General features: G+C 37.9%; 1 protein-coding gene and 1 pseudogene across 1 annotated transcript; both read left to right on the top strand.

Annotated features, from left to right (window-relative positions):
* The first annotated feature begins 207 nt into the window (after positions 1-207).
* On the top strand, positions 208-1,671 carry LOC101963917 (membrane progestin receptor epsilon). Its single transcript, XM_005328076.3, is given in 2 exon segments — positions 208-1,118; positions 1,121-1,671. Coding segments are annotated over 2 exon segments (1,113 nt in total). The 5' UTR covers positions 208-241; the 3' UTR covers positions 1,357-1,671.
* On the top strand, positions 1,366-12,418 carry LOC144377672 (uncharacterized protein CXorf38 pseudogene; annotated as a pseudogene).
* The last annotated feature ends 12,860 nt before the right edge of the window (positions 12,419-25,278 follow it).

Here is a 25,278-nt window from a genome sequence, read left to right as displayed (position 1 = left end):
CGTCCTGAGCTGCCGCACTCGGGGCTCCAAACAAGAATCCTAGTTACAGACGCAAGAAGATGGGTGAGCTGTGGCTCCAATGGCTGGAGCAGCTACTCGAAGGCTCGGGTCTGGTCTTGAACCTGCAGCGACGCCCCTGGAGCGGGCACAAAGGCCCCGACGACGACCGCCTGGGCTGCCTAGCGCGCGGGAGCCGGCGCCAGAGATCGCCTGCGTGCGCCCTAGTGGAGCCCCGAGCACCATGCCGTGGCGCCTGCAGCCCCGTGTCACGGGCACAAAGGGCCCTCCCGCCACTGCTGCCGCAGCTTCGGGGGCCAACCGGCATTCTCATCCCGAAGCCTCCGGGGACCTCCCAGCGTCTGCCAAGCAGTTACTGCTTTGGGACGAGGTCCCCAACGACTTCGTGGAGTGCTTCATCCTGTCCGACTTCGTGGAGTGATGCGCGGCGCAGGAGTGTCTGGCCTCGGTGCTGAAGCCTACCAATGAGACGCTCAACTTCTGGATGCACTTCATCCCGTTGCTGCTGTTCTTGAGCAAGTTCTGTCGACTATTCTTCCTGAGCGGCCGCGATGTACCCTTCCACCACCCGTGGCTGCTGCCCCTGTGGTGCTATGCGTCGGGTATTCTGCTGACCTTCGCCATGAGCTGAACGGCGCACGTGTTCAGCTGCCTGTCGCTGCGCCTGCGCGCCGCCTTCTTCTACCTGGACTAGGCGTCCATCAGCTACTATGGTTTCGGCAGCACAGTGGCCTACTACTACTACCTGCTGCCAGGCCTGAGCTTGCTGGACGCCAGAGTCATGACCCCGTATGTACAGCAGCGCCTCGGCTGGCACGTGGACTGCACACGCCTCATTGCCGTCTACCGTGCGCTGGTGCTGCCGGTGGCCTTCGTGCTTGCTGTCGCATGCACGGTGGCCTGCTGCAAAAGCCGTACCGACTGGTGCGCCTATCCGTTCGCCTTGCGCACCTTCGTCTTCATCATGCCGCTCAGCATGGCTTGCCCCATTATTCTGGAGAGCTGGCTCTTCCACCTGCGTGGCGAGAACCCAACGCTCTTCGTGCACTTCTACCGTCGCTACTTCTGGCTGGTGGTGGCCGCCTTCTTCAATGTGAGCAAGAGCCAGGCCTCTTCGACATCATCGGCCACAGACACCAGCTCTTCCACATCTTCACCTTCCTCAGTATCTATGACCAGGTGTACTACGTGGAGGAGGGCCTGCGCCAGTTCCTCCAGGCCCCACTTGCTGCGCCCACCTTCTCGGGCACCGTTAGCTACATGCTGCTGTTGGTGGTTTGCTTAAGGTTGGTCATCAGGAAGTTCCTAAACAACCCCGAATTCTACAGTAAAAAGTGAGCCTCCGCCATGGAGGAGGCTACTGGTTTGCCCGCCTGTTTGTTTGGAATTTATGTTGTTGCTGTTGTTGGTTTGTTTCCAAGTTTTCTTGTGTTTCCTTCTTTGCTCAAGGAGGGTGCTGCAAAACCACAAGGGAAAGGTCCACTGCTGCTAGGGGATCCTAGCCCACTTGGGGCTGAGGAAGAGGAAGAGAGAGGGATCAAATAGGAGGCAGAGGGCCACAATAGTTCTTGCCCTTGGAAAAAAAGTCAGGTGGTGTCTTTGACATCTGGAGATTTTGCAAAGACAGAGAATAAAATCCCAAATAAAACCCCAGTTTGCTTTTCCAGTTGTCTTCTGTGTCAGTGGTGATAACAAGAAGCCCTTGTGAGGTCAGGTATGCAATAAGGAGGATAAATAGACAGAATCCCTGGGTACTTCCATTTCAGTCTGAGGAATGCTTGGATTTGTCAAAGAATGGAGCTTTGTAGGAAATGGGCACAAAGACACAAACCCAGGGCTTAACCTGCTAGAAAATGCATGGAATGTGAACACAAGTTAATTATTTGAATAGTTTCTCAGATGTTATTTAAATAATAATATATATGATGATTTTGCATAATTTATCAAAGCCTGTCATATGCACTGAATTTTGTCATATAGTTTTGAATTTTGTAGCCTTTTGCATTGCACACTTGAACTGGACATCAGGGCAAGCTGGTTGAGAGTACTCGATTACTTTTTTAAACAGTATTTTCTGAAGGCCTAGAAGTGTCAAGATACAACTGTGAATGACTACCTTAGGGACTCTGGTTAGACTATTGGTGAGGCGCTCAAGTGGTTTGTAGAGATCCCAGATTCCTATTTACTTTAATGTATTGCACAAAACCCATCCTGGCTTTTTTGTTTTGTTTGTTTTGTTTTTAATCTTATTCTTTTCTTCTCTATTTTTTTAAATTGCCACTGGAATAAATGTGCCTTTTAAAGCAATGCCCAAATGACTGGTCCTCAGACACAGTTTCTTGCATCAGGAAAGCAGCAGGAATAAGCTTTTCTTACTTTATTGCAAATCAGGGTTTAACATTCCACTCAGGAGGGAAGGAAGATGGTGTTGGTTTTGAGTGTTTGGTAGAATCAGAAGTGGCTTACACGGGCATGCAGAACATTTGGCTTTTCTACTAAGAGAAGAAGCCAACCCACTAATGTGACCACAGTTCCTAATTGAGATGTGGGGGAGGATGAGAGGACACTGACACTGCCCATCTCTGTTTAAAATTAAAACTGTAATATTCAGAAATAAATGCATTTATGTTATGAAAACAGGAGCGTATTACTTGAGTAGTAACTGCAACTTTTGAGTTAAATGAGATTACACTTGCCCAGTTAAACACTAAAGCGTCATCTGGGTCCAGGGGTATGGAAATGATTGGCAGTCACCCTAAATCATTGAAAAATTAATGAACACACCCCGAGATGCTTTCTAATGATCTGGTTGGCCTGTGTTGTTCAAACTCGATTAACAGAAACCACTGATGTAGCTTATTTATATACTTAACACTCTTGGTAAGTCCTTTTGGTTAAGAGCCAAATAAGTCTGTGAATAGAGAGTCTTGACCTCATGGCATAATTTAGATCAAGCACAGAAAATAGATGAACACTTACCTCAGCACTGGTAGGATGGTGCTTCTAGAAAGATTGCTGTTTTTGTTTGTGTTTTTAATAGCCACTAGAATTGTAAACAGAGAAGCTCAGCACAATTCCCTGGAGAAACCAGTATCCTTGAATGTGTTAATTTGCACACAGAAGTCAAAATTATGTAGGTCTATATTTGATTTAGGACCTCTTAATGGGCTCTTCGATACACTTTGCACAGTTCCAGAGGATTGTCAGTGTCTACCCCTTTGCAAAGTGCAAGAAGAGTGCCTGTTAGGTTATGAAGGCTGGTAATTTGTTCTCAGCACAAATGTTATTCCTCAGCTGTAACTTAATTCTATACATGTGTTCAAGAACAGCTGTGGAAATCAGGATATTTCCACATGCAAAGTTATTTGCATGGTATTGTCATCTCCTCTAGAGCCCCAAAGAATGTTGATTTGGAAACTAGAGAAACAGGTTGAAGAGTATCTTGCAGCTCCCCTGTCAAGTGGGACCTCCCTTTCAGAAGGAGGGAGACTTCTGAAAAGGATCGTCGGATTTGAGAATAAGAACAATCCTGGCATTTGTCATTTTAAATTTTTTTGTTGGAGATTTTCTGGATCCACAAACAGAATTCTCTTCTTGCCCTGTGTCTTTGTCCTTAAGCAGGGGCCACTTAAGGATAAAATTATACCCCTATCATTTTCAAGTGATTATGATGCATGAGCCAGTGAGATGACACACTTTTCCCTGGGAAGATTAAACTGCCCGGTCTGTTCCAGAGAGAACCAGGACTCCTTTTCCTCATTCCTTTGCCTCTTCCTTCCCCCATGTCCTTCCCTTCCCCTTCCACTTTAGATGTTATATACCACACGTTCCAGTAAAGGAGGACATTCTAGTTGAAAACAGTGATTGGACTTCATGTCATGTTTGCAAACAGGTACCATATATGCTAAGATCAGGAACAATTTGTTTATCTGTGTTATTTGCTAAATGACATCAGATTTCTGTTAGGAGAGACAATTCTAGTTTAGAAGCAAATGTTTACTGAGTCTCCACATTTGCATGGAACTATCCATGTATATTGCACATTTCAAGGGTAACGTGGCAGTCAGAATAAAACATCTTTAAAAACATTTTTTTCACACTCTTTTATTTTGCCACATCTATTAAAATTCAGTTTCACTTTATTATGCTCAGTTGTTCAAAATACAGGACAAATTATAAATAAGAATTCACTCCATTATCTTTGCATAATCTACTCTGACAGTAGAATTTTGCAGCATATTATGTAATGCATTTTATTTTTACTTGTTAGTCATAATCTAGAGGACATCTCAAGGAGCTGCACCATAGAGTCATTCTTGGGAGAAGAGGATGTTTGACTTCTGTGCCTGTCACCGATGGGTTGGTCCCTGGGGCTGACTCAGGCTGACTCAGTGGTTTAAAGGGTTTCCTTTCTTCTCTGCCCTTCTTGCAGCTCAGGTGAAAAGGGTGACCTTCCCAGAGAGAGGAAGTGGAACTCTTTGGTCTTGTCATGACTTGTAAAAATAAATGTGATCTTTTCCACTGGCCATACGCTTTCTATAAATAACCCAGGGAGAAAGTTTGGGGCTACAGAGCTGGCCAGGTTGGCCTTCACATATTTCCATTCATAAATCCTGTAAGTGCTTGCAGTCAGAAAACCGTTAAGCCTCATTCATCATTGCCACTTCCTGGGAACCATTTCTAAGAATGTAGAATTTGAAGACAGAGGTGATTTTTTTTTATATTTTTCTGGTATGATGCTGAATCTGAAGGCTAGCAGCAATAATAAATCGGGATTTTAAAATCTTTGAATCTCACAACTTTATTTAGTCTGCACAAGCAAGAGACAGGTTTGATAGAAGTTTTCTTCAAGGTTTTACCATGGGTCCAAGGGGACGGAATTGTGTTTTCAAACTGATTGTAGGATGTGGGGACAGTTATGCGTTCCATCGTGTTTTCTAGCCTGCACAACTTTGATACCTGCCCAAGCACAGAGACCCTAACTGCATGTATTACCTATAATATATGGGTCTCTATGTTCCTTTAATTGATTGCAATTTTTAAATAGAGCAAAATAAGAAATGATCATTTTTGAAATCAGATTACTTAATCCAACAAAATGCCAACAGTCGAGGTTTGTATTTGTGACTTTGTCAGTGTCTTTGGTTGCTGTTTATGCCTTCATTCATGTAATCCCTGAGTGATCATTGACCACCTACTGTATGTAATCCATTGGGCAAAGATCCATATTGTCACAGCCATTACTTTTTTTTCCCCTTGTTGGAAGAGAATTAGAAGTTTGGGTCTTCTCTCCTTTCCATTAGCATAAGGGCAGTACATAGGATCATATTTCAATTAACGTGCTAATTTGCCTGCATCCAATTGTTTTTCCTGTCTGCTTCTAAGCCTTTGGTTAAGAATGACTTGAAAATTTAATGTACAATCCAGGTAAAGGGATAGTGTGCCCACGTGCAGAACTGAAAAATTTATCACCACTATTAATTAATAAAGATAGTACTAATAATAACGATTGGAAGGTTTATAGTATTCATATCATTCTGAAGTGTGATTCATTCAAAGTGCCTAAATTGTGATGTCATTAAGTGAATTTCATAGAGTGTAATAAAGTTTAAAAAAATTAAAAAAAAGAAGAAAAAAGTTAAGAATAAAGACTCACTGAAATATAAATGGAGGAAATTTGTTAATAGCTCTACCTTACAAAAATTTTTAAAGGAGATTTTCTGAAAAAAGAAAATTAATAAGTAAGAAAGTTGGATCTACATAAAGAAGGGAGGAACATTAAAGAATGAAGATAAAATAAAATCCTCACTTTTTATTCTATCTAATCAAATAGAAAAATAATAACTGGATTGTATTGGGCAATAATAATACAAGGGTAGGCAAAAATGAATGACAGCAATGTTATGTTATGTGAGAAAGAAACTGGGAATACTCTGTTACAATGTAACAGTACTAACCCTGAAGCTATATAGTATTATTTGAGATTGATTTTTGAATAGGTGTGTGTGTGTGTGTGTGTGTGTGTGTGTGTGTGTGTGTGTGTGCCATACTAACACTAATCTATAATTATGCATCTAAAAGCAAGGCATCAAACTATGTAAGAAAATATTGAAAGAATTGCAAGCAGAAATAGGTGAGTAAATTTTTTTACTTGGAGAACTCAATGTCCTTCAACAAATAATCCACAGAACTAGCATTGAACCAAATAATTCCATATCATTATGGTTTACAAATGATGTGTCATCCTAAAGCTCATGTATGAGACAATGCAAGAATTTTCAGAGGTGAATTGATTAGATTGTGAGAATTTTAAACAAATTGGAGATTAATCCACTGATAAAGATTTACTGGGTGGTAACTGAAGGAAGAAGGTCACTGAAGACATGATTTGGGGGTTTATATTGTATTACATTCTGACAGAGGATTTGTCTTCATTTTACCTAAGTCTTGAGACTTTCTGTGAGGCTGAGTTTAGAGGTGAGAGGCTAATTAATCTGGTGGAGAAAATTTTAAGGCAGCATAGCATTCAGGCAGAGGCTTATATATTGCTGGTGGGTTTTAGCCAAGTTTACTATGATAATCAGGAGCAGAAAACAGAGAAGAAAGATTTAAAAATCTTGCAGTGTAGCCATAAAAGTGAGAATAAAACTAGGGATAAGGGAGACATGGTTTTTAAAAGACACATCCACTAAAGGGAAGCTAGAAACAATAAGAAAGATGGCTTGAGGACATATCAGGACTGGCATCTCAGGCTCAAGGGTATAAAAGTAAAATTCCTCTGAGAAGAAGCCATGGGAGCATGCTGCTTAAATGGGGCAGGGATGGGGGTCTTAAAAGTCATTTCACTAAGCTAAGCTACCCAGGCACTCAGAAGTTGCTGTAGCCATGGTCCCAGGAGCTTTGACTAGTGCTTGAGATTACGGCACACCTTGGTGTCAACCACATGGTGTTGATTCTGCAGGTTTGCAGGATACTGGAGTTAGGGGCTCATGAAGCTTCCACTGAGATGTCAAAGGAAGGTCTGATAGGCCAGGCAAAGTGTAGCAGGGTTGAAATCCTCACAGGCAGCCTGAGAGGGTGATGTATGAAGATGTGAGAAGGAAGCCAGAGCTGCAATTGAGACTCCAAGACTAAGAGATGCCAGTAATTTGAAATGTCTGCAAAAGAAAGCTGCAGGAATCAAGGAAACTGCAACCAGCAATTCCACAGGAATAGAGCTACACAAGCTCTTTGGATGGAACATTAGGATGCCATGTGCTCCAGATGCTGGACATGGAGCTACAGGACTCATTTGCCCACCTGGATTTCAGTCTTTCTTTCTTTGGTCCCATTTCTTCTTTCTATACTTATTTCTCACTGTGGAATGGAAATGTTTAATCTGTGCCACTCTCACAGCTAAGAGCTTGTCTAGAGTCTCAGATGAGATTTTGAACTTGGACTCTTGGGCAATCCTAGAAATGTTAAAACTAAGGAGACTTCTGGAAATTGACTAATTGGGGAGCTGATGGTAGAATGTTATGGTTTAGCTATAAGGTGTCCCCCAAAAGCTCATATGTGAAACAATGCAAAAATTTTCAGAGGTCAAATAATTAGATTATAAGAAGTATAACCTAATCAGTGGATTCATTTGCTGATAAAGACTGGTTGGATGGTAACTGTAGTCAGGGAGCTTGTGGCTGGAGAAAGGGTTATGACTTTGGGATTTGTATTTTGTCCTTGGTAAGTGGAGCTCTTTCTCTGCTTCCTGGTTGCCATGTGCTCTGCTGCTTCCCTCCATCATATCCTTCTGCCATGATGTTCTGCCTCACCTTAGGCCCAGAGAAATGAAATCAACCAGCCATGAATGGAACCTCTAAAACCTCAAATAAACTTTCCTCCTTTAAGTCCTTCTTGTTCTGCCCTTTTAGTCACAGCAATGCAAAAGCTGACTAAAACACAATTATTAACTGGAAATAATTGACATCTATAGACTACTCCATCCAACAACAGCGGGATTCACATTCTTCTCAAGATCACATAGAACTCTAACCAAGATAGATCACATGCTAGGATATAAAATGTAATTGAACAAATTAAGAGAATAATGATCATATAAAACATGCCCTAGACAACAATGGTGCAAAGTAGAAAATATAGTAGAATAATACAACAAAATTCCCCAAATATTGAAGATTGAACATCATACTTCTAGACAGTACATGAGCCAAATAGTTCAAGAATTCAATTCTGAATTCAAGAGAAATTCAGAATTATTTTGAAAATTAAGACACTTGGCCAAAATTTGAGGAATATAGAGAAAACAGTACTTAAAAGGAAGACTTTAGCACTGGATGCCTATATTAAAGAGAAGAAAGATAAATTATTGATAATTTAAGCATTCATCTTAGGAAAATAGAGAAAGAGCTTAAATAAAGCAGAAAAAAAGAGAGACAAAAAGTTAGAACAAAAATCAGTGAAATATTTAAAAAGAAAATCAATATCAAAAAGTTCACAAAATTTAAAGCTAATTTTTTGAAAAGATCAACAAAATTGATAGAAACCCATACCAGGATAATTGGGAGAGAAGGGGAAACAGCAAAGAGAGAAGAAGGAGGAGGCAGAAAGAAGAGGAAGGAGAAGAGAAAATAGACTTAAAAGATTTTAAAACTACTAATATCAGAAATAAAAAGAAGTTCATGGCCACTGATGTCAAGGACCTTAAAAGGTTCACAAAAGAATATCATGCAAATTATATATGTTTATAAATTTGAAAATTTCTGATTACATGAAAGACACAAACTACCAACTCAGGATCTTCATATATTCATGATGCTATAACAGAATACCACAAACCAGGTGGATTGATATTCTTTTGAATTGTAACAGAAATTTATTTTTCATCTTACTGGAGGCTGAGTGGGTTCAAAATCAATTCAAGCCATCAGCAGTTCAGTGTCTAATGAGGATCCACTTCCTGGAATATAGAAGGATGTGTTCTCACATAGCAGAAAGGGTGAGGACCCCTGTGGCCTCTTTTATCAAAGCACTAATCCCATTCCTTAACTTCGCAAAGTCCCCTCCTCCTAATACCATCACATAGGAGACAATGTTTCAACTAATACATTTTAAAGGGATACAAACTCAGTCTATAGCATTCACAAAAGCAGAAATAATCTTTTATGGTTCTATATCTGGAATGGAAACAGGTGAATAATAAACAGCCTTCCAAGGAACAAAGCACACCAGGCACAAAAATTTCACTGTGAATTCTACCAAAAATTTAAGGAAGATATGATAACAATTATTTACCATCTCTCCCAGAAAAATGGAAGAATAGGGAACATTTCCCAAATCATTTCATGGGGCTATATGCCAAAACAAGATGAAGGCATAAATAGTAAAAATATGTGCTGACCAATATCTTTCATGAACATAGATTTTTTTTAAAAAAAAAATCCTCAACAAAGTATTAGCAAACAGAACCTAGCAATACAGAATAGCAATTCTACAGCAAGACCAAGATATATTTACTCTAGGTGTGCGAGGCTGGCTCAACATTCAAAATATAGTTAAAGTGATTAATTCATCAATCAGACTAAAGAAGTAAAATCATTTGATCATATAAACAGATCCAGAAAATGCATTTGGCAGACTCCAATGTTCATTCATAACTAAGACTTTCATGAAACTAGGAATGTAATGGAAATTAATCAACTTGACTAAAAATCTATCAAAAACAAAGCAAAAAAACCCAACAGCCAATCTTATACATACTGTGAAAAACTGGGTGTTTGCTTCTAAGATCAAAAGGACAGCATGTATGCCTCCTCTTGCTGCTCCTGTATTGTTAGCTAATGCAGTAAGACAATAAAATAAAATGAAAGGTATACAAATTTGGAAAAAACAAATTAAATGCTCTTTATTCACAGATGACTTGACTTTCTATGTTGGAAATCTCAAAGATTCAACCAGAAAAATTTCTATAATTAATAAGTTACTATATAATATTACATAATATGAAGTTACTATACAAATTCAACTACTTTCCTATATATATCCTCAATGAACAATTGCAATATGAAATTAAAAACTCAATATAATTTGCACTAGTATCAAGAAAAAAATACTTGGAACATAACCTGGTAAGTGTGGTCAAGGAGGTCTGGGGTTGTGGATCAGTGGTAAAGTGCTGGCCTGGCACTTGTGAGGCATTGGGTTCTATCCTCAACACCAAATAAAAATAAATAAATAAGATAAAGTATTATGTCAATCTACAACTAAAAAATATTTTTAAAAAATGTGGTGGGGAAATGAGGAAAGTTTTAAACCTCTGATGAAAAGAATAAATGAAGAATTAAATGAATGAAGAGCCATACCATGCTCATAGATCAGAAAAATCAATGTTGTCAAGAGGTCACTTCTCTCCAACTTGATCTACACATTCAATACAATTCCAGTGAAGGCACCAACAACTTATTTTGTGGAAGTTGGTGAACTTATTCTAAAATTTATATAGAAATGCAGAAGACCCATAATAGTCAACAATACCGGAGAAGAAGAAAAATGTTGTTGAACTTGCAAATTGATCTGTGGAACAGAATAGAGAGTCCAGAAATAAAAGCACATAAATGTGGTTAACTGTTCTTTTGCAAAAAAGCAAAGGTGATTCAACGCAGGAAAGATAGTTTTTCCAAATTGAATGAAGTCATTGTATGTTTATACATAGGAGGGGGGAGAAAAAGGATAAATGAAGAAGCAGCAGCAGCAAAAGAAAAGGAATTTAGATACTATCTGTATTATTTAGTTTTTCATTGCTGTTACTAAAGTATCCAGCACAAATCACTTAGCGAAGGAAAGATTAATTTTGGCTCACAGTTTCAGAGGTTTGAGTCCTTGGTTAGCTGGCTCCATTTCCTGAACCTGAGGTGAAACAGAACGTCATGGTGGAAGGCTTAGTGAAAAAAAAGCTGTTCAGTTCAGGGTAACCAGGAATCAGAGAAAGAGAGGGAGAGAACATGGCTGAGGAGAAGATAAAACTCCAGGTCAACTTCTAAGTGACCTACTTGCTCCAAATAGGTCTCACCTCCCAGACGTCCATTCGGCCATCACTGGATTAATCCCCTGATGAGTTCAGAGCACTGATGATCCAGTCATTGCCTAAAAGCTCCACCTCTGCACCTTGATGCTTTGAGGACCATGCTTTCAGCACATGAGTCCTTTGGGGGACATTCCAGACTCAAAACATAATACGAACACAACCCTTGTTCCTTTCAATAAATCAATAAATATTTACTCAACCTGTGTCTTAGATCTAATTTTTATTAACATCATTTTGAATTGAGAATAAATAACTGTGTATACTAATGGGGTTCCATATGATTTTATACACACATGCACACACACCACACACAATATGGAATTCTTAAAAAGTCAAGCTCATTAATATGTCTATTTAGTCCTTTGCTGATCTATTATATTTTTGTGGTGAAACATTTTAAACTCACTTTTAGTTATTTTGAAATTTATAATAAGGGAATTTCTCAGAGTACAAGAACTGGGTGAAAGCAGGATACTTCCTGCTGCTGCTGCACAGCTGCCTGCAAGGCTTGATCCACTGTGAGATGCTGTCCTTTCATTGCAGCCTGCTCACCCTGGACCCTGGCCTGGGCCCCAGCACCACCTGTTGCAGGTGGTGCCCATCAGTTTCATCCATAGTGTCAGGTGTTTGCAGAGTGGAAACAGAAGATTTTGAGACACCACAACAGAAATGGATACATGCACTGGGGAAACTTCTGGCTGGACCTCTGGCCCATGGATGCTTGGGAGGTAGCCAAGGCCTACATGCCCCAACAACTAATAGACAAATGAGGACTTAAGGAATAAGATGCAGCTGCTCTTTTAAATTTCATCAACTCCTGTGATCATTTTTTGGTTGATTGAAAGAAAGTCACAGAGGTGATTAAGTGTCGCAATGAGTTCATGCACTTTTCAGAGATGAAAGTATCATCTATTTGACTCCAAGATAAAGATCCAAAATTTTCTGAATGAATTCAAGAATATCACAAAGATTGTGGCATGACAGTATATTGACATCTGACTGGGCTGTTCACATCCCTAGGATCAGCAAGATGGGTATAAATGTGAAACCGGAAGTTACCTGAGTGCAAGCCAAGTAAATGAAATCAAAATAGCATTACTGAAGGAAGAACTTGAAGAAATGTATTTTCAAGCAGAAGAACAAGAAGTGTTGCCTGAAGAGTTCTCGAATTGACTTGATGTGGTGAAGGAATTTCTAAGAAACAATGAAGATCTTAGAAATGGTCTTAGAGAAGACATGCAGAAGCTTGACAGCCTCCATGCACCGGATCAAAAAAGAGATTCAAAGGAACCTGGGAGACAGACACCTGAGAGAAAGGACTGAGGTTGACCTTCAACAAAAAGCAGGCAGGTCCTGTGAAAGTCAGCATGGCTTCCAGCTCAGGCATCCTTTCTGTGAAAAAGAAATATATATATAAATATATACATTTTTTCCACAAATTTGGGGTTATATAATATATACCAATCTAAAAATATTAGATACTCTTCTGCCATTCCTGTTAGCATCCAGGTTTTTTTTTTTTTTTTTTTTTTTTTTTTGCAATTTCAAAGGTTAGATTCTTTTCTGGTCCTGACCTCTAGCTGCTTATCATGGTAAATGCCAGGCTTGTGTCAAGGGCTCCTATAGAGTGCTCTGTCCCCTGCTAGATGTGTCATATCTCCCTGCTTGCTGCCTGACAGTGTCATTCATGCAGATGGCCAGAGGTGGGCTAGAACACAAATGTTTAGATAGAAACTCTCCTATTTTTGCAAGAAGGCAAGAGGAAAAACTGCCTGAAAGGCTATTTTTCTAGCCAACTTAATACAGAACTGAACTAACAGGTTTGAATAGACTGAGATTATAGGCCAGGGGACAGCCATGGTGGTCAGTGCACGACTGGATAACAGTGAGTGACTTGACTGGCCAATGGTAGGGGGAGGGCCCAGGACCATTTCATCTAAAGGTCATCAAGAGGAAGGCTCAGTTGGCAGCTTGTTTATGATGTACTTTTGAAAAGTAAACTCTGTGGCTGCCATGGCTATTTTTGTGCAGTTATATATCTAATGCTGGGTGCAGGGCCTGGCCCTCATTGCCCAGTGGGTGGGAATTAATCTAGCTGAATATTGATCTGTTGGCCTTTGAGTATTTATAGGTATAAATGACATACTGTTAATTAAGCGTAGTCCTTCGTTATGAAATGTAAGAATGAAATTTCAACATTCTTATAAAATTAAGAAAGCATTTCCTTTCAACAGATTCACAAATTCATTCGTACTTATTCTATTTCTTTTACCCCTCAAATTCTCCAACTCCTGACTTCACCCTGTTTGTTCTTGAATCGTACAAGCACTGTGTCATTGTATGCAGTGGTCTAAGGGGTAGGCCTCACTTTCACCTTACCCTCATCTGATCTTTTGCAAAGCTAGTGGTACTAAACTGGGTCAGATCACCTCTGAACCTTAGGGGCAGAATTGCCATGTTCCCAGAACTTTGCTTGGAAGAAGTGCACCATACCAAGCCTGAACAAACGTGCTCCTTTGCCCATTCAGCTTCCCATCAAGGCTGTAATTTGTAGAGAATGAGTGGAGGGAGGAGGTATATTTGGCATAAATGTTTACATTAACATGCATTTAATATAATTCTAGAAAGCCTGGGTGAATGCAAATATGCCTACAACTTCATACTTTAGTCTTCCCAATTGCTGTGCGGTTTTTAGTCTTGTGTTTTTCTTTTTTCCTTCATTTCATTGAGTTCTTTGAGAAGCTTTCAGTGGTGAAGAAATAATTTTCCTTCTGCAACTTTACCAAACTAAGGAACTTTAATGAAATATCTCCTAGCTTCTAGCTCTGAGATATAAAATGTGGAATCAAATGGAATCTTGTTGATTCACTAACCAGTTTAAGTCCTGATTTCTAACTCTAGGAACTTTGGGATGTGAACTGTTCCACTTTGTACCTGTGTATAATTAATTTTCCCCATTTATCCAAAAAGCACTTATCAAATGTCAACTATGTTAGAGACACTGAAGTAGATGCACATATAAAGATTTGTAAAGTATAGATAATGATATATCAGCTGTCATTTCACTGGATTTGTCTGCTCTAAAAAATCAAATGTATTGTTCAGAAAACTTTATATCAATAACTTTTAAACAGAAAAGAAGACATGTCCAGAGAGGACTTTAAGGCAAAGTAGCATATACACAGACATCAATCTGTGTACAGCTCTTTGACAGAGATGGGACCAGAGGTGTGCACAAAAGGATGCACAATATCATTGTTAACCAGCCATCAGTAGAGCGATGACCAGTTAAAGAAAGTCTAGTGCATCCATCCTGCAGAATAGTATACAACCATTAAGAAGAAAGAGATGACACTGCAGTGCCATAATATGGAATTATCTGTAAGACATTAAATAGGAAAGCAGGGCTGGGGGTGGAAGGCAGTGGTAGAGCACTCACCTAGCAGGTGAGGCCCTGGGTTCCTTCCAGAGCACCACTGCCAATAATGGATAAATAGAAAATCAAAATGTTTAACAGCACACAGCATGCTATAAGACTATTTTATGTTATAACAACAGGTCTGGAAAGTCATGCTTTTTCCAAAGCCTTTTTGCTGTGCTAGGTCTATAGAGAAATTGAGGCCCTGGGGTATTTACAAGTATTTGGTTTTTCTGTTTTGTATATTCCCATATGGAATTTTTACAACAAACATGCATTTGAATTATCTTAATATTTTTTATTTCAAAATAATAAAGAGACAAAGAGTATATAAAAGAAATATATAATAAGGGTCTCATTTTATTCTTTTACATATATTATCCAGTGTTCTCAACACCGTGTGTTAAAAGGGTGTCTTTTTTTTAATGTATCTTTTGACATCTTGTCAGAGATCAGATGAGTGTTCATGTGTGGATTTATCTCTGTGTTTTCTATGATATTCCACTGTGTACATGTCTGTTTTGATGCCAATATCTGCTAACAATCATTTTATTCTCTATTTCTATGAGTTAAAATTGTAGATCTAAATTTAAACATAAAACTCTAAGATATTTATAAAAAATTGAATTGAACCCAGAGCCTCACATATGCTAGGCTAGTGGTCTGCCTCTGAATTACAGCCCCAGCCCTTGAAACAGTGATTTTTAAAAATTAAATACCAAACTATAATCAATGAAAGAAAATATTGGTAAATTGGGACTTTCATAAAATTAAAAACTTGTAAGAACATGAGAGGTTGAAGTAATAGGAGCACATGAATCCAGAAGTTTAAAACAAGCCTGGGCAACATAGTGAGACCCATCTCAAATACTCAATCAATCAATAACTTATGCTCTGAAAAAGAAAATGTTAAGAGAATGAAGAAACAAACTACAGACTTGGAGAATGTATTTGAAAAACAAATATCTTATTAAGGCCTGCATCCAAAATATTTAAAAAACTCCAAAAATATAATAATAAGAAAACAACCCAACTAGTAAATGGATTTAAAAAAAACCTGAAACTATTTTACCAAAGGAAATCTACACATGGAACAAAAGCTTATGAAAAACTACAGAATACCAGGTGTCATTAGGGATTTTCATAATGATTTCACTATGCCACAATTAAAATGACTAGTTTTTTTTTAAATGACAATATCAAATACCAGTAAGGATGCGAAGTAAAAGAACTTTGTGTTTGGTCAGAATGCAAAATAGCATTCACTTTGGAATACGATTCTGAAGTTTCTTGCAAAGATAAACATAGGTTTACTTTACAATTCAGCAATTTCATGCCTAAATGTTTGTCCTAATGAGTCAAAAATTTATTCTCACACAAAAGTCTGGACGTGAATATTTATGGAAGGTTTGTTCATAATCACCAAAAATGGGAACCAGCTTAGATGTCTTTCAACTGGTTAATGTATGAACACATTGAATCATTCTTACAACAGAATATTATTCAGCAATAAAAATAATTGAGGTATCAATCCATAAAAAGACATGGAGGGATCATAAATGTATACTGGTAAATGAAAGATGGTTATCTGAAAATGCTATATACTTGAAAGTTCCACCTATATGATGTATGCATTCCTGGTAACTGGTGTGGTCAGTGGTCACTCTGCTACCTCAGTTGCAGGGGGTAGAGATTCGGTATCAAATCAACCATAGACATCAGGAGCTCGAGAGAGCTGGCAGGTGACAACCTCAGTCAGCCTCCAGGTGTTTATTTTTGGAATGAATACAGCTCTTATAGGGTTCAGGTAGGGCATGCCTGCCAATCACACATAAGCACATTAACATCTATAAGCCAATCATCTTATGCCTAATGTAACCGCACTGTGAGGAAGCACTAAATATTGCTGTGATGGAAGGCAGTCTGGAAGAGTCTTTGTCCCTAAGGGAGGGGGACTTTATGAGTTGGGGGATTTCATACCCTGAAGCACCTGACCCTTGGTTTCCTGACCTGGTAGTCTGGTAGCTTGGCAACGCTAACCTGAGGATGTGGTTTCACAGAGGGCTCTCCAAGCAGAGCGCCCTGTCCTGCAGGTGTTCCTCTCAGGCCTGTACAAGTGCAGGTTTTCCTAGTACTCTGAGCTGCTTGTAGCTACTAGTTTTGAAGAGAAAGTTATTCCAACAATATGACATTTTGGAAAGGCAAATCTGTACAGAGAGTTAGAAAATCAATGGTTACCAGGAACTTAGGAAGAGAGGAGGGAAGAATGAATAGGTGAAGCATAGGGGCTTTTAGGGTGGTGAGTCCATTCTATTGAAAATTGTAGTGGTGGATACATATATCATTATATGTTTGTCAAAACCCACATAACTGTGTAACTTAGAATGAAACAATATAAGTTATGGAGTATAGCTAATAATGTAGTGCCAATTTGGGGTCATTAATTGCAGCAAATATACCACACTAATGAAAAATAGAAAACTTAGGGGAAAGTATGTGGGTACATGTGGATACATGTCACTACATGTATTATCTATCTAACTAGTTTGTATTTATAAAGCTGAAATGAAAATTGTCCACTGATTATTTTTAAATCTGTAACAAAAAGATTACTAGAAAATATGTAAATAATTGAAGTAAATAACAGACATCTAAATAATCCATAAGACAAAACAAAATTAATAAGGAAATTAGAAAATGTTTTCAAATCATGAAAAAGAAAACACATCATGTCAAAAATTGTGAGGTGCCATTAATGCACTACTCAATGAATGTTTATAGGACCATATGCACCTGTCAGCAAAGAAGTGCTCTGAGCAGAGTTCTCAATTTTCACCTTTATACAGCAGAAAATTAAAACAAACCAGAAATGAATGAAGTTAAAGAAAAAAGAAATATCAGCATAGAAATCAATTAAATAAAACACTTCCAAAAATGGAGGAAATCTATAAAAATAAATTTGGCTCTTGAAGAAATATAGTAATCTTGATAAATCTCTAGAAGAATGACAAGGAAATTTACCAATGGACACAAATCACCAATATCAAGAATGAGAAATATTTTATCTCTAAATATTCTACAGATGTTAAAAGAAAAGCCAAGCACATTCTTGTAATCCCAGCGGCTGAGGAGACTGAGACAAGGGGACAGCAATTTTGAGACCAACCTCTGTAATTCAATGAAGCCCTAAGCAACTTAGCAAGACCCTGTTTTGAAATAAAAAATGAAAAGGACTAGGGATGTGACTCAGTGGTCAAGCGCCTCTGGGTTCAATATCCCATTTGCTCCTCTCAAAAAAAGAAAAGTTAAAAAAAAAGTACCAGAAAATATTATGAATTACTTTATGCCAGTACATTTATAACTATGATAAAATGAATAAATTCTTTGAAAGTTATGGACAACAAAAGCTCACTCATGAAGAGGAATCCAATTTCAAGGGCAGCAATATTGAATTCCAATTATTAAAGGAAGATGTGATGCAATTCTACACAAAATTCTAAAGAAAACTGAAGAAGAGGGACTGTTTTTCAGCTCATTTAATGAGCCCAGTATTTTCATTAAAAAAAAAATCAGGGGGCTGGGGATGTGGCTCAAGCGGTAGCGCGCTCGCCTGGCATGCGTGCGGCCCGGGTTCGATCCTCAGCACCACATACCAACAAAGATGTTGTGTCCGCCGAGAACTAAAAAATAAATATTAAAAATTCTCTCTCTCTCTCTCACTCTCTCTCCTCTCTCACTCTCTCTTTAAAAAAAAAAAAAAAAAAAAAAAAAAAAAAAAAAAAAAAAAAAAAAAAATCAGGAAAGGACATTACAAGAGAAGAATAGGACAAAATGAGATCCCTAATGAGTCCCACGCCCTATGATCTTTTTTAAAAAATATTTATTTTTTAGTTGTAGTTGGACACAATACCTTTATTTAATTTATTTATTTCTATGTGGTGCTGAAGATCAAACCCAGGGCCTTTCATGTGCTAAGAGAGCGCTCTACTGCTTAGCCACAACTCAAGTCCTAAATTTTTCCTTTTTAACTGTTTCATTCATTTATTAATTTATTTTTAGTTGTCAGTGAACCTTTATTTTATTTATTTATTTACATCTGTTGCTGAGAATCAAACCCAGTACTTCCCACATGCCAGGCCAACATACTACCACTGAGCCACAACCCCATCTCCCTAATGATTGTGAATGAAAAAATTCTAAGCAAAACTTGGCAAAGAAAATTCAAGAATATATGAAAAGTTTAATTATTATTACAAAGTTTTACATAGAGATGCAATGCTAATTTGACATTACAAAACTGATCAATATAATTTCCCATATTAATAATCTAAAATTATACATATATGTAATATATATATATATATATATTCATAAATGACCTCAATAAATGTAAAAAAAATGTTTCATTATAACCCAATATCTGTTTAAAAGTTTTAGCAAACTAGGAATTGAAGGAAAGTTCCTCAACCTGACACAGGGTATCTATTAAAAACATAGTCAGAAACACAGTACTTTGTGGCAAAAGACTGATTACTTAACTATATCCTCAGGAAAAAAAGGTTCATGTACATTCTATTTATATTCAGTTTGCTACTAAAGGGTCTGTCAATGCACTCAGTGAAGAGGGAAAAACAATACAAAGCATACAACTGGGAAAGAAAAATAATAAAATTAACATGATCATTTATATAAAAAATTAGATTGAATCTTTTTTTGTTATTGTATTTTTTATACCTTTATTTTATTTATTTATGTTCATATGGTGCTAAGAATCAAACCCAGTGCCTCACACATGCTAGGTAAACATTCTACCACTGAGCTAAAAGTGCAGTTCCTCAGATTAAGTCTTTTAAAAACTTCTAAAAGCAATAAGTGTATTTAGCGATGTTACAGGAATCAAGATCAACATACACATAAAAATCAATTTTACAATATGGTAGTAGTGAACATTCATAAATAGGAATAAAAATTATGTCATTCAAGAAAGCATTAAAATATAAAATATGTAGGGATAACTTTTACAAAGCACACACAAGATCTGTACATTGAAAACTGCAACACATGACTGAGGGAAATTAAAGATCTAAATAAGTAGAAAAATAAACCATGATGGTTAAAATACTCAATATTTTTAAGATGTCAGTTGTCTTCTACTTACTCTATATGTTTAATGCATCTCAAAACACAGCAGACTGGTGCAGAATTTACAAGCTGATTCTTTAAATCACATAGAAAATGAAAAGATTGAGAACACTTAAAACTACTATGGAAAAAAATATATTGGAAGAGTATACTCTTTGTTTTTGAAGCTTATTAAAAAGTAAATGCATTTTAGCAAAATGCATTTAGAGAAGGAGTTGTGTTCAAAAGTACAATTGGTAGTACTGGAACAATGTGGTTTGTATTTTAAAAAAAGGCAAAAAGTCAACCAACCAACCAAACAAACAAAAAATAATTAAAAATTTAACTCACACCTCAAACTTCTTACAGAAATTGGCTCAAAATAAATTTAAAGCTAAAACAATATTAATTCTAGAAGAAACATGGAATTTTTTTGTGATCTTGAATTAAGCAATTATTTCTTATATAAGACTCCAAGATCATAAAATAAAGCAATTCCATAAATTGGAATTTACCAAAATTAATGATTCTACTCTTTGGCAGAAACATTTTATTAAGAGAATAAAAACAGTAGCCATGGACTGGAGAAAATACTTGCCAATAACAAAATTATATATGAAGAACTGTCAGAATCCAATAATAGGAATCAAGCAACCTAATATTTTAAAAAGCTGCAAGGGATTTGAATAGACACTTCACAGAAGAAAATAAATAAAAATGCATGTCAGCATTGAAAGGGTGCTTGGCCTCATATTCAGGAGGAAAAGGCAAGCAAATTTCACAGTGGATACAACTACAAACCTACTAGAATAACCAAGGTATAAAGGAGTGATGGTTGTAAGAATTTATTGGCAATAAGCCTGAACTGGGAATAAGCAAAACTATAAACAAATTGTGAATTAAAGCAATTCCCCAATAAAAAAATACATTAGAGTTAAGTGCAAGAACATGGATAAATCACAAAATAATGATGCAGGATGAAGGAAACCTGACTAAAATAATAATGCATGCTGTATGATTCTGAACCAGAGCCCATTTAAAATTAATAGCAACTTCCTGAAAACTTGCTCATGCTGAGAATGAAAACTTAAAAAACCAACTAATCCCTGTGTTGGCCAGGCATATCTATCTATCTATCTATCTATCTATCTATCTATCTATCTATCTATCTATCTATCTATCTATCTATCTATCTATCTATCTATATCCCTGCTCAGTCTACACATGAAAATGACCTGCCTTTAGTTTCTATGAATTGTAACAGCTTCTGTGGTAACAACAGAGAAACAACTTAATTTGATCAACAATGCAGAATTCATTTTTTCTTTTTACATTGTTTGCTTATTTCTTATGTGGGCAGGAAGGCCATATCCAGCCAGCAGGGATCCAGGAATTTTCCTTGATTTGGTTGAGCAGACAATTTTATTTATTTTAAAAGTTCTCAAATCATACACTTGTAAAATATGTAGTTTTTTGCCTGTCAATTACAACTCAACAAATCTATTACAAGTAAAATTTATGTTAAAAAAATGTAGGGCTGTGGTATGGCTCAGTGGTAGAGAGCCTTCTCAGCTTGCAGGAGACCCTGAATTAGATACCAATAACATGGGGAGGGGGAAGTAAAAATACTAGGTTGTTACAGAACAAGGGCCCACTGTGGAACTAATGCAACTAGCGCTGTCCTAGGTTCCAAGTTCTCATGCCTGGTAGAAGGCATGAGTTTATTAGAAGGGCTAAGAAAAAGGAAAGAAGGAGGCACTGTCAAAGGAGAGAAAGAGTCTTCTCAGAGAGAAGTATATACTTCTTAGCATCCAGTGTTATTGGGGTTCCCAGGGAAGTTTGCAGAGAGTCCTGCCAGGTCCACCTCTTGATGGCATCAGATTTTCAAGTCCCTGCTCTGCATAGTCTTACCCCATGAAGGGGAGATTTAACATCCTCATTGATTCAAGGCAAATCTGATCACTTTGACCCACTCTGACTGGTTCTAATTATCATATTTCTCTGACTCTGGAATATGGCATGTGTAAAGTTTGTAACTACCCTTCCCAGGGTAACTTATGTTCATCTTTTTGTCAAGGAGAAGCTTCTCTTTGGGCCTACCTTTCTCTAGCAGGTAACAGGTTGTTTGCCCCAGACTATAACATATCCTATTGACTTAAGCCAGGCAGAACTCCAGATAAATTGCTTTTTAACAGAAAGCATGTGGGGGTCAGCACAGAAAATTTATAGAATTTTCCCTTTAACCTCATGTTCCCACCTCTCAAGTCTGTTACCTATCAAGCTGATGAACACTACTGTTTTTCCTGAGTTTCAATTCCCAAAGTAATCTTGTTAAAGGGTACTTTTTCAGTGAAACATTCCCAGCTGTCTTCTTTGTTTTAAAAAAGACATTGAATTCATAGGCCATACTGAAATGGATCAGATAACTAATTCTGCTCATTCTTTGTACCACAGGCACAATCAAAAGCAGGCCCAGCTAGGAAGAGTGAAGAGCAAGACTGCAAGTTCAAAGCACCCTCTTTTACCCTTTCCCATGCTATCCAGGGACCTAGAACTCACCCAGAACATTTTTGTTTGGGGCCTGTCATTTCTTTAGCATATTAACAGGACACACATTAAGATGTCTCTGAGGGAAGCAGTAATTCCCTCAAGCATACTGTGACATGCCTTAAGGAATGCCACGGACTCTCTTAGCCCCAGATGCCCTGATAATGAAGCTTCTGTGCAAAAGCAAGTCCAACACCCAGGAAAACCACTTTGTCCACTGAAAACAAAGTTTGCAGAATCATAACAGTCAGGGGAGACCAGGAAGCTCACTGAATTAGCAAATGCCTTGGGAAGAAAATCAGCACAGTGTTTAGGAAACTCTCCTCTTCGGTATATAGGGAAGTGATGTGATAAAATACTCCAATTTAACTCCATTAGTAAGCTAAATCCTGGTTATAGTTAAATCAATGGCATGAAGTCATGAGTTTAATTTTAGAAAAAAAGCAAATGTGAGCAGTCAATAGACCACATTATTTATGGGAAGTAAGGGCCACTTGAATGGACACATGCATGCCAGAAAACTGATGCTTTTTTCAGTCAGCATAGCTCCTGTCTTTTCTCTAACTTCATTGCTTTCATAACAGCCAACTCTGGTATCTATGTTGAGCTTCTGTATTAAAAATATAAAAATATGGAGGCTTGTTTTTGCTTTATAGCATCACACTTTGGGGATATGACCTTCCACAGGCAAACCCAACTCTCCCTGGGTCCCTCTGATAACAGGACACCCAGCTGAAATTGAGAAAGACTGTCCTGGAAACTCAGAGCCTATGGATCTCAATTTCATGAATGCTGAACCATGCACCCCATGCCCAGCCCTGGCTGTTCACACTGCTGTGGGTAGAATGACCACTGCTTTCCACCCCTTGTCTCCCAGGAGGCTTCCTGTGCAGGTCAGCCACTGCCCCATCATTGCTTCTCCTCCTCCCCTGCCTCAGCCCCTCCTTCACTAAGAGGTCTAATCCTTCTCCTTTGAAAGGACTGTCTCCTTTGCAATCAGTTTGCATTGCAGTTGCTCTGTTTGCTGGATTTTGTCATCATTTCACTATCAAAAAGAATGAATCAAATACTTGACCTTGTGTCAAACAAAGCATAGTTGAGAAGAGAGGGATAACATAAAGATACTTGTAAAATTTTTACTTCTTTCTTTAATTGATTTTATTTTTTAAATACATGACAGCAGAATGCATCACAATTCTTATTACACATATGGAACAATTTTTCATATTTCTGTATATAAAGTATGTCCACAACAATTCATGTCTTCATATATGTACTTTGGATAATGATGTCCATCACATTCCTCCATCATTGCTAACCCCTGCCCCCTCCCTTCCCTTCTCACCCTTCTGCCCTATCTAGAGTTAGTAAATTCCTCTCATGCTCCCTCTCCCTTTTGCGTCTCAGACTCATCTAGTAATTGTAGGCTTGTGAAAATCAATTTTAGATTAAAAAGGACTGTTTGTTATTCCATTTAAAGGAATGGATTCTACTTAGTGTTTTGACACAACTGTGCCAGGTCCATAGATGAATAAGACAACAATCCTGAATCCAGTCCAGTTTAGGTCAACTGACATAAACATGTGTGTTTCATAAGTATTCTAGATACAAACCAGGTGACATTTGGGGTATAATTAGGGAGAGATGCAGTGATGACATAAAGATCTAAAAAGACTAAGGGAATTTTAACTGTGCTTTCAGTTATCAATTTGAATTTGGAAAGTATAAATCTGAGCAAGGAAACAAACCCCAAGTGGGGAATCAGCCTGCTTAAAGCTGTGTGCCTATTTCTCTTCCATGTTCAGAAATCGCCATTACTTAGAGATAATCTCATTCTAGACACTTATTTTTATAGAAAAATATTTTTAGAATAGATTCAGGCTGTATTTAAATTAGATTCCCTCAAAAAGGTCATCAACTTAGTTTTGATTAAAATAAGCATTTTCACATGTGTGCCTACTTAAAGATATACAATAAAATATGATTTTTTTGATGTGGAACCAACTTATCTCCATTCCCAGCTCTATCTAGTCCTGAGTGACCTTTCACCTTCTTCTCCACCTGCACAGCTCATGAGAAATGTGACTCTAGAAGCAAGCTAAGCTCGGAGCAGGGATCAGCAGGTGTACCACAGAGGCAGAATGAGTTTGTTAAGGCTCACTGGCTTTTCAGGGACATGTGCAGGGCATGGGTCATTCCCTTGCAACTTCCACGTTGCTTCCAAAATCACTGATGTTTTCTTTCTTTTTTTTTATTGGTTGTTCAAAACATTACAAAGCTCTTGACATATCATATTTCATACATTAGATTCAATTGAGATATGAACTCCCATTTTTACCCCAAATACAGATTGCAGAATCACATCGGTTACACATCCACATTTTTACATAATGCCATATTAGTAACTGATCTATTCTGCTACCTTTCCTATCCTCTACTATCCCCCCTCCCCTCCTATCTTCTACTGTAATTCATTTCTCTCCTTGTTTATTTTCCCATTCCCCTCACAACCTCTTATATGTAATTTTCTATAACAATGAGGGTCTCCTTCCTTTCCATGCAATTTTCCTTTTCTCTCCCTTTCCCTCCCACCTCATGTCTCTGTTTAATGTTAATCTTTTCTTCCTGCTCTTTCTCCCTGCTCTGTTCTTAGTTGCTCTCATTATATCAAAGAAGACATTTAGTATTTGTTTTTTAGGGATTGGCTAGCTTCACTAAGCATAATCTGCTCTAGTGCCATCCATTTCCCTGCAAATTCCTTGTTTTCTAACTAACGAAAGTTCCAAGGGTCATGGGTTCTCTGAGAGTTAAATACTGAAAGTGCCTTGGAGGGCAGGAACAGAGAATCATGGAAATATTGAATTAATACACAGGCAGACAATGACCAGACCAGGTGTTAAAACATAACTCTCAAACACAGCCTGCAGCCACCTGCCCAGCCAATAGTCCCCTCTTAAGATACCCAGCCCTGGGAAGCAGCCTGCTGTAAGTCAGACTTGTAGAGATCAGACTTTTAACTCTAGCAATAAATCAGGAGGGCAAGTAGTCACTTTTGCAACAGTTGGCTTCAAATGGCCAGGACTTCAATTTCCCTACA

The sequence above is a fragment of the Ictidomys tridecemlineatus genome, chromosome 5, assembly GCF_052094955.1.
Source record: "Ictidomys tridecemlineatus isolate mIctTri1 chromosome 5, mIctTri1.hap1, whole genome shotgun sequence".
NCBI classification, from domain to species: Eukaryota; Metazoa; Chordata; class Mammalia; order Rodentia; family Sciuridae; genus Ictidomys; species Ictidomys tridecemlineatus.
Note: the sequence above shows the minus strand (reverse complement) of the source record. Positions and strands in the feature narration are given on the sequence as shown.